Source organism: Haliotis rubra, unplaced genomic scaffold (genome assembly GCF_003918875.1).
Source record: "Haliotis rubra isolate DU_JTF1 unplaced genomic scaffold, ASM391887v1 Scf739, whole genome shotgun sequence".
Lineage (NCBI taxonomy): Eukaryota > Metazoa > Mollusca > Gastropoda > Lepetellida > Haliotidae > Haliotis > Haliotis rubra.
In genome coordinates this window covers 135,192-146,111 of record NW_025767456.1, presented here as the reverse complement: position 1 = coordinate 146,111, position 10,920 = coordinate 135,192, and the positions used below count along the sequence as shown (strand labels likewise).

At 42.4% G+C, this 10,920-nt stretch overlaps 1 protein-coding gene across 1 annotated transcript in view; it reads left to right on the top strand.

The window, feature by feature from the left end:
- Positions 1–3,115: 3,115 nt before the first annotated feature.
- LOC124259811 (band 4.1-like protein 3) overlaps positions 3,116–10,920 on the top strand; it is an 83,015-nt gene continuing 75,210 nt past the window's right edge. Inside the window, exons 1-2 of the mRNA XM_046694014.1 lie at positions 3,116–3,390; positions 5,569–5,671. Of these exons, the coding sequence (XP_046549970.1) occupies positions 5,594–5,671 (78 nt within the window). The 5' untranslated portion in view covers positions 3,116–3,390; positions 5,569–5,593. The remainder of the gene's footprint in view (positions 3,391–5,568; positions 5,672–10,920) is intronic.

The window sequence follows — 10,920 nt, the reverse complement described above, 5'->3', positions numbered from 1 at the left end:
TGCTTTTCCGAACACGAAATAAATATATGTGGTACAATACGTTATTACAACTACCGATTTTGTTTTATGTAATGGGTGACTGTTGTTTGACGCCGCAATCAGATACATATTGGGTTACTTTAAACTGTCATTGTCCTGAATGACAAAGGGATATGCGTCACGCCAGTGTATTTACTTACAAGAGAAACATAATCGCGCAGATCCTTGAGTCGAACCCAAAATAAGCGAATCCTGGCTGACACAAGAGATGGAACTCAGCATAGCACCCCCGCAAACTAGGCCACCCGCTATACATACACGAATCATACCCGCTTCTGGAGCTGCTCATGTACAGGTGACCGTGTGTCGGTGTGGGGTTGGGGTAGGATGGGGGTTGTAGTCTACGCGTCTACCCTCCCTGTAAATTGTCGCAACTAAACGGCTGTAATTTCTGCACTCAGTAGGTTATGTATACATTACAGCATTTACAGTTCCCAACTGCATGGGTTGGTTTCATTTTAACTTTTGCATCAATTTGAGATCACATTGCAATCACATTCATCAACATTTCGCAATGAAACATTTATCTGAAAATGAAACATATTCATCAGACAATGAAACACATCCACCTGACAATGTAACAGAAACATCTGACGATTTAGACTGATGTAGTACATGGTGACAGTGTTATACAGGGTCTAGTCTGATGTAGTACATGGTGACAGTGTTATACAGGGTCTAGTCTGATGTAGTACATGGTGACAGTGTTATACAGGGTCTAGTCTGATGTAGTACATGGTGACAGTGTTATGCAGGGTCTGGTCTGATGTAGTACACGGTGACAGTGTTATACAGGGTCTAGTCTGATGTAGTACATGGTGACAGTGTTATACAGGGTCTAGTCTGATGTAGTACACGGTGACAGTGTTATACAGGGTCTAGTCTGATGTAGTACATGGTGACAGTGTTATGCAGGGTCTAGTCTGATGTAGTACATGGTGACAGTGTTATGCAGGGTCTAGTCTGATGTAGTACATGGTGACAGTGTTATACAGGGTCTAGTCTGATGTAGTACATGGTGACAGTGTTATACAGGGAGGGTCTAGTCTGATGTAGTACATGGTGACAGTGTTATACAGGGTCTAGTCTGATGTAGTACATGGTGACAGTGTTATACAGGGTCTAGTCTGATGTAGTACATGGTGACAGTGTTATGCAGGGTCTAGTCTGATGTAGTACACGGTGACAGTGTTATACAGGGTCTAGTCTGATGTAGTACATGGTGACAGTGTTATACAGGATCTAGTCTGATGTAGTACATGGTGACAGTGTTATACAGGGTCTAGTCTGATGTAGTACATGGTGACAGTGTTATACAGGGTCTGGTCTGATGTAGTACATGGTGACAGTGTTATACAGGGTCTAGTCTGATGTAGTACATGGTGACAGTGTTATACAGGGAGGGTCTAGTCTGATGTAGTACATGGTGACAGTGTTATACAGGGAGGGTCTAGTCTGATGTAGTACATGGTGACAGTGTTATACAGGGTCTAGTCTGATGTAGTACATGGTGACAGTGTTATACAGGGTCTAGTCTGATGTAGTACATGATGACAGTGTTATACAGGGTCTAGTCTGATGTAGTACATGGTGACAGTGTTATACAGGGTCTAGTCTGATGTAGTACATGATGACAGTGTTATAGTTATACAGGGTCTAGTCTGATGTAGTACATGATGACAGTGTTATGCAGGATCTAGTCTGATGTAGTACATGGTGACAGTGTTATACAGGGAGGGTCTAGTCTGATGTAGTACATGGTGACAGTGTTATACAGGAGGGGTCTAGTCTGATGTAGTACATGGTGACAGTGTTATACAGGGTCTAGTCTGATGTAGTACATGGTGACAGTGTTATACAGGATCTAGTCTGATGTAGTACATGATGACAGTGTTATACAGGGTCTAGTCTGATGTAGTACATGGTGACAGTGTTATACAGGGTCTAGTCTGATGTAGTACATGATGACAGTGTTATGCAGGGTCTAGTCTGATGTAGTACATGGTGACAGTGTTATACAGGATCTAGTCTGATGTAGTACATGGTGACAGTGTTATACAGGGTCTAGTCTGATGTAGTACATGGTGACAGTGTTATACAGGGTCTAGTCTGATGTAGTACATGGTGACAGTGTTATACAGGGTCTAGTCTGATGTAGTACATGGTGACAGTGTTATACAGGGTCTAGTCTGATGTAGTACATGGTGACAGTGTTATACAGGGTCTAGTCTGATGTAGTACATGGTGACAGTGTTATACAGGGTCTAGTCTGATGTAGTACATGGTGACAGTGTTATGCAGGATCTAGTCTGATGTAGTACATGGTGACAGTGTTATACAGGGTCTGGTCTGATGTAGTACATGGTGACAGTGTTATACAGGATCTAGTCTGATGTAGTACATGGTGACAGTGTTATACAGGGTCTAGTCTGATGTAGTACATGACAGTGTTATGCAGGGTCTAGTCTGATGTAGTACATGGTGACAGTGTTATACAGGGTCTGGTCTGATGTAGTACATGGTGACAGTGTTATGCAGGATCTAGTCTGATGTAGTACATGGTGACAGTGTTATGCAGGATCTAGTCTGATGTAGTACACGGTGACAGTGTTATGCAGGATCTAGTCTGACATAGTACATGGTGACAATGTTAAGCAGGATATAGGAACTGAGGAAGGCCGAAGGTCTCAAGTATGATTCATAAATTGAGCCTTGTGCTATTTTTTGTAATTTTTGTTCAACACGGAAATAATATATTGCAATATAATAGAACACTGTTTTCATAAATATGTGCGGAAATCTGACTAATGGTGACACATACATGCAGGTTAATATTTGGTGACAGTTAAGTGGGTGTGTGGACCGTGTTGACCACAAACAGGATCTGTCACTGCTGCGTGCTGATCACGCGAGGCTGGTCTTGGAGGCTGTGGTTTGCAAACGAAACTTTCAAACACTTTTTATTTCCGTGTGTCTTGCATGTGTCCTTGTCTGTTTTTCTCGTGTTGCATTTGAGGAAGTATTCCCATGATATTTCTCAGGATTTCATAAACACCAGGGGACATTAGGGGCATCCAGAAGCGACCACCGCTGGGCAAATGACAATGGGTTATGTGATCTGTTATCCCTACACATCGTAGCTTTATGCATGTATACGAATACAAGCAGTCAGAGAAACATGGCATAAAATATCATTGTCAACCGGAAGCTGAATACAGCTCCAGGCGCCCCACGGACATTCAAGTGAACATATCGTACCCCTCGCCGCGGCTTAGTGCTGAGGGCGTGGAGGGTGTCTTTGTTTCAACTCAACCCCCGAGGTCAGGTTTTGCACCTCAGTCTGTGAGTAAGGTAAGTATCGAAACGTTTCCATCTGGACATAACTTGTTCGTTTCTGCTTAGTTTCTGTCAAGTTATACAATTCCTCATCGGAGGATTTAAACAACTTCGTGAGAGAATCAAACCCATCTGTGTGTAACAACCTGCAGAACTGCTAGTCACCTTCACGGCATTCAGTCAGTGGAATTAGATATATTACTAGATGTTATCAGATACTACAAATGTAGATATATTATCCGTGTGGTGTCTTTATGACAGGGGCACCGCAACGTCAACGAATATGTCAGTCTGTTTATAATTACGCCCATTTTTCTTATAATTCTAGTCTTATCGCGGTTTCATAACACCTAGTTTGCACAAAGTATAGAGTTTCATAGTGGTAGGACCCATGAAGTTCCGGGTTAGAATATTGATCTTCAGTAACCCATGCTTGTCGTAAGAGGCGACAAACGGGATCGGGTGGTCAGGCTCGCTGACTTGGTTGACACATGTCATCCTATCCAAGCTGCGTAGATCGATGCTCATGATGTTGATCACTGGATTGTCTGGTCCAAACTCGATTATGAACAGACCGTCGCCATGCAGCAGGAATACTGCTGAGTGTGGCGTTAAACAACAACCAACAACATAGTCGTAGAGCTGAAACCTCTATCTGGAAAGGGCCTAGATTCGAACCCAGTGATCGTATGAATTTGTCAGTATTACCAGTGCAGAATAAATGCTTTGCCCCATACTGCTTAGTGTTATCGATGAACCAATCAGATCAATTTGGTATTACGATTCGAGAAATATACAAATGAAACTGAAATTATTTTAAACGGTTCTGATGGGTTTTTATCCTAATAACCTATTCTTAACGGTTCCTACAGCGCTGTGTCTTTGTGTGTGGAGAGAAGCGGGTAGGGAGATAAGCGCAAATATACAATCGTGTTATATAGGTATGAGTTAAATGGCTGCGTGTGAGTGTTGTGTGGGGAGGATGGGGCTCTTCTTATTATTATTCGTTTCCTCATCGTTCGTTTTCTTCCTGAATTAGACAGTGGTTCCCGGTGTGTGACTACTAAGGAAAACAGCCATCAGTTTAATAGTTATCCATGGGTGTTTGTAGACTAACAACTAGTGTCTGCAGTGAACATATTTTACACATAAAACAGTTCATAATAAAAAAAATTAAAAAAATGAAAAGGAGACTTTCTTCATTTCCTCAAACTATCGAAATCTAGACTTGCCACATATTCTAGACTTGCATGGTCTTTCTGGGATATAATTGTTTCAGGGTCTTACATAGCAGATTAGGGTATTTGTAATAGCAACACATAAACTTTAATGTTCCTTGGATGTTACTAATCTCAGCAGAGTACTTCATCTTTACTTATCAGAAAAGGCTGGCCAGTAAAGTCATTGACACATACAAGACCCAGGTTCGATTTAAAAAATGTATTTGAGCAAACGTAATTACTGCCAATGGTTTGTGGCCACCAGGTACATTGTTACTGTAGGACAAGTGAAAGCGGCTATTCATACAGAACGTAAGCATAGTCCCTTAACTATACGTTTCTACAAATAGAACACTTCAACCGAGAACTCTCAAGCAGGAAGATTTAAAACATACTTCAATTTATTCCAGTTCCACTTCAATGAACGGTTGGTTTTTGGCGTTTTGAATTCACTGCAAATCTTTTCCAAACATTCTACCATTAATGTTTACTGAGTGTATGAATGAGGCATTAAACGCATTCGGAGATTTGCAAAGGTTATAGAGAGTTCTCAGAAGAATAATTTCAATGAATGTATTCAATAATCTTTGTTGGATGTGGGGATGCTGTGAGGCTTCGTTAGTTCGAGGCTCTGACTAAGGCCCAAGGCAAGGCGTCTGAATCCGACTGCAGCAGGCTGACCCCCGAACTACACGGTCACGTCGCTGGTAAATACAGATTCCGATCAATATTTCTGTGTAAATCTGAGCAAATCTTTCGCGGACTTTTTGAGATCTTAAAATTAGGCGGGCATTACGGGAGTACTTTTCATGTGTTTTGACGAGACTCTGTGTTAACGCTTGGCCAGCCAGTGAGTGTTTAATATAGCCAGCATTGTTCTAATAGGAAGGAAAGGACTCATCCCCCTGTAGCCCCGACCTGGGATGTGCGCTGTCTGCTGCTGCAGCAATTCAATGTGCGTCACTTGTTTCAGACTGAGTCGACACTGACGGACGATCATGGCGGAGGAAGGGCAGGGTCGCGGTTCTGATGGGGAGAATGATCCCCCTGCGTCTGTCAACACAACAGATACAGAGGTAAGTTGACGTTAGAACCCATATTCTATTCACAAATGAATTTTGATTGTTTATTAGCTGGTAGTGTTCGTCCGCCTCTGTCGTGAATGAGTCCTTACAGAGGATTAGCTTGCAGATCAGCTGACAAGGGTCATCTTGGACCCTGCATGGATTTGTTGTTTTTCGGAATTGTGTGACAGGACGGTTTCTAAGTTAAGGTAACCTTTAGTTAATAATATGCGCAAGAATATGAATATTATTGATATGATTTCATAAGTTGAGAGATATTTTCCTTAATGCAAATAAGAAGACTATAAGGCGCGTCACAATTTCCCCATAAGGCAGAAAAAGGGTTATCTGTTTCCTTGCCATAGCAGTTGTTTAGGAACAGTGAAAACAATAGGCTTTTACATAATACAATAAAGAGGTTGTCATCTATAAAGTGTCTTTAAAAAGTGTTGTTTAACAAATGAATAAAGTTTACATGTACAATACAATCCAGAAATACACATCTGTATATAAACTGGACATGCAGAAACATTGTTCATTGTGTGCTATACACATAGCCTATACATACACGAAGTATTGTGTGTATGGTGCATGAATCAAAACATTTATTGCAGGTGGAACTTATAAAGAACATTACTCTCCGGGGGTACAAGTATGGTTTCAATAACAAATATCGCTTTAATAGCTACCTGCTACCGTTCGCTGGGGGAAGTGGCCAATTGCTTTGAGTTCCGATTTGCTGATTGGTCCATATTACCAGTGACCTGTGATTGCTGGGGTCAAGTTTTTGAGTATGCAGAACACATGTGTAGGAACTCGTCCAAATGTGTGCATACACTTGGTGGTGGTCTGTCAATTTGAACGCGGTGCTGGGCGTTTGAAAGCAGGCCACTGTGGAGTAGGGCTATTTTGGCTCGGGTTCTCTGCGTGGGAAAAACGAGGACACTTTAATTAGCGACGTACGAGATAATGCATTCTTTCATAGCTCCCGTCCGTTGACAGCCCCAGTCCGCTGATAGCTCCAGACCGTTGACAGACGGGCGTCACAACAAGCCTGCATGACAACCTCCACGCGATATCGTACAGGGAGGCCCACCACTGTCATATACCTTGGTCAGCGCTTCACCGGACAATTTACTAAATGTTTGACCATTCATTTATACCAGAGACCATATGGTCTCTGTTTATACATAAGAAACAGGTTGAAAGCTTATTTTTCGTGAACATAATTAAACTCGGTGTACATATTACTAATCACAGCTAGATTCCCTCCTGTCACATACTGTACCAAAAGCCCGTGTTCTCGTCCACTAAAACACCGGGTGGTTTGGTGATTGTTTGGCCGACACCGCGTTCCGATAGCGTGGATCATACCTTCAGTGACTGGTTGTCTGGTCGGTACGTCACTACTTACATCTCGCCACTGGGATTGTGCTGGCTGCGGCATGAAACAACATTCACACTCTCAGTCCTGGGAGGATTGTTTCACACGTTAATGTATATATACGATGTCAGTCCTGTATACACCTGGGGCAGTTTATGTGCTATACTACATTCCCGTGCATGGCCCTTGTGTGAGCACCCGAGTTTGTATGTCTTCGTGGCCACGTGTCTGGTATATTATTATTATTCTAACATTTGTATAGCTTTGATTTTCCCTCGATCATTGATGTCGAACTCAAACGGCACAGCGTATTATTAATCTCAACTCCTTGGGGATCATACAACTGTTGAATATTGTCATATTTAGTTTCAGTGTCGACTTCATCGATAACTATCCAGTCTTTGTCCCTGATCCTTGAAACTATAATTAACACTGAATCAAGCTCAAAACTCGTATGATTTAGTCGAGTAGCAGACATGTCTACCTGTGGCTACAGTACTCGTATGTAGCTCATACTGACATACTGTGTTTATTGGTGGCCACAGTGACTGCAACTTATGCATACTGTTCGTGGCCTTAGATCTTGCAAGTAATGCATACTGACATACTGTGGTTGTCCTGCAAGAATATCTACATTCAGCTTAAAATAACCCAATAAAGGTAATTGAAACAGGCTAGCCATATACTTTACCAGTGTTTGCGGGCCATGGTGAAAACTATGAGACATACCGTATCTGTCTGTGAGACTGTTTGCATATTGTTTTCAACATGGTGGTCACATGTGGGATATTTCAGTTTGTGTAGTACAATATACGATTTATACAATGCTGATGAGGACTTTCGGTACAGAACATGGTTCCATTATCATGCAAGTACTACGATAGCTACCAAAAGTGAAAGAATACAGATGCTGTATGTATTAATACTGCGGGCTCTAAATTGCCACAAAGCTATTTTGATATTGCTGCTTAAATATGACGTGTAGGTGCTGTGCAGGAACTAGTCAAGTGAGGTATCGAGTGTCCATGTGACGTTGTCAGCAGCAGGTCATGTACGTCTCACCTGACAGGTACCGAGGACGTCGGGGTTATTAACATGGTGAACATGGGGCCAAGGGTCACGCTCTCAGATTTATATACCATATAACTGTCAGGGATCAGTTTTCACGGGGACTAAACAGCGTCTGATTTATACCACCACATGTGCCACTGTAGTTGACGTAGACGTTAGCTGTAGACGTTGAGGTAGACGAAGAATCCTATAAATCGCTTATCTAAATGAACACATGCACTTCCACAAACGTTACTGAAAAGGGTAAGCAGGGTACTTCAGTTCCACTCATCAAAGGCCCCAACATTCCACAAACATGAGTGTGTTCTGTGACAGGTGCGCGTCACGCCCGATGTACTATCTTCAGTCAGTGCTACACGGAATGTGAGCTCCCAGCACCCACCGTCTCCACAAACACCCTGTTGTCGGAGCACGTACATCGCAGGGACGGTAACCTGTATTTAAACATGTGTCATCCAATGTCATATCCGACACGACTGAAAATATATCTTTAACCGGAGATGATTTAATGACGATTCAGATATTCTTGGAAATCGGATGCCGGTTTGTAATGGAGAGCATCCCTGTTGTGTGGCTGGTGGTTTTATATCCCACTGATGAGGGTAGGCCAGGGATGTTCTATCGCTGTGTTCATCCACAGCCAAGTGACACCAACACCTGCCGCTGTCACCGTCCCAGCTGTTCGACTCGGCGATATTAGGTTGCGCCAAGGACGTCAGTTGTCGTGGACAGATGTAAGATAGTTTCATCAGGCAGTGGAAGGGGTGGGGAATAGCGGGATGGTGCTGTAGCATCACTTCTCTATAGCTACGCGAGGTATATTTGCGACTGGGGTTGGGTTATCTCCCCTCATAACTGATAAGATTCTGGGGTAACCATGAACCATGACATCTGCGTTTGATTTGAAAAAAGACGTGATGGAAACATGCAAATGGAGCTAATACCACGTTAGGTAGTCAGCTTTGAGAAAAACGTTTTAACAAGAGGTAAATTTATTGTGCAGTGAAATGTTTTCTAGACCACGTGAGTTTAGCTCTTGGGGTGTTGCACAGAAACATGCACAGGTAATGAAGGGAGAAGAGAAAAGACGTTTGTTATACAAAACGTCCTTGTCATGAGAAAAAGAACAACCAGTGTTAAAGGACACATATGTTTTAAATAGCTACAGGTGGGTTTGTGGGGCATGTCACAGTTGGTTGGTTGGCTGGTTTTGTAACACGGCAATATTCCAGGTATATAGCTATATATGGTCTCTGATATGGCAGACCTAGTTGGTTCGTTGGTTTTGTAACGCTGCACTCAACGATATTCCAGCAATATGGCAGGTTATATCTGATGAGTGAGTGAGAGAGCCGTTTATAGGCATAGTACACACATGGGGAATGGAGCCTGGGTCTTCAGTGTGAGTGCTTTAACCACTGTGCTACCTCACCTCCCCTCACAGCTGGTTACACAGTCACAGTCACATCTTATAACTTATTTTGTTTATGGAAAAAATAATTAAAACTGTTTGAACAGCTGTAGTACTACATATACAGGTAACGACCAGTATATTTTACAATAGTATACGTTTACACAATTGTGAACTTCCTGGTGGGAGTACCAACAAAACATGTTCAAATAACTTCTTTGAGAGGCATTTTAGAAGTTGCATAGATGGAGGGTACTAAACCAAGATGGATAGTCAACGTCTTTATTGCAATGAATGCGACATTTCGGAGCACTCTGTAGGTACTGACACTGTTATCAAGCAAGTTATGACCGAAACGTTGCAATCATTGCAACAAAGAAGTTGACTGTCCATAGAACTTGGTTTTACTGCATGTTCAAATGAATTTGTCAATGTGTTACTCAAAAAGTGTTGAGGAGCACCCGAGTCCTTCCTGATCCTGCAGTTGAATCTGTCATGTCATGACTATCTGTAGGAGCATGGAAGAGCTGGGTAGTCTAGTATAAGTGTGTTTGAGTAGTATCTGTTTGACTTCATGTAATGTGGCCCAGAAGACCCAGCCAGGTCCCCCCAGGGACAAGAGTGTAGATATGTCACAAAGTGAGTTGATGATGTGACCCAGCCAACTGTGTTATCATACTTCCCCCTGTGAATAATTGCTGGTGTAATCAATCACCACCTCTAAGGCTCTAACACAACCTAACACAACCTAACACAACACAACACAACACCCACACACAGCTCCACAATAATGAGATAGATACTGCCGTTAGATAAAACAACAAAAACTGAATGCATGCAGACACTGACAATTAGATTTGCTAAGTTTGATTGATGCTTGGACTATTTTTTTCTAAAGAGACCTGCAGCAAGTCTAATCCTCACTGATGACAGGTGCTCCAGTTATACCCAGGTATTTATTGCAGTGATAGCTAGATAGTGACATACCACAGCACACAGAACATATGACCCAGTAGTGTGGAACATATGCTACTGATGGTGTGGGTTGGGGGGAAGTACATCCCCAATCTATGCAGGAGTCAAGCACTAATTGTAAAAACATAAAATTCATCCAATTAATACTGACAGGAGAATTTACATATTATTCAAGTTATTACCCAGTTTGTGTGTGTGGGGTGGGTGGTGTTAGCTGAGAGTTGGGGAGAGGTGGTGAGAGTTGGGGAGAGGTGTAGGTGGAGAGTTTAGCTGAGGTGGACGAGTGTGTAGGTGGACGAATGTGTTTATGGAATTGTAAGGGGACATGGTGGTATTAGTTGAATTGGGGAGAGAGGTGTTTTATGGAATGGGGTTTTTACTAGTTTCCATGCATGCACCATAGTGTGTAGGTGGAATATG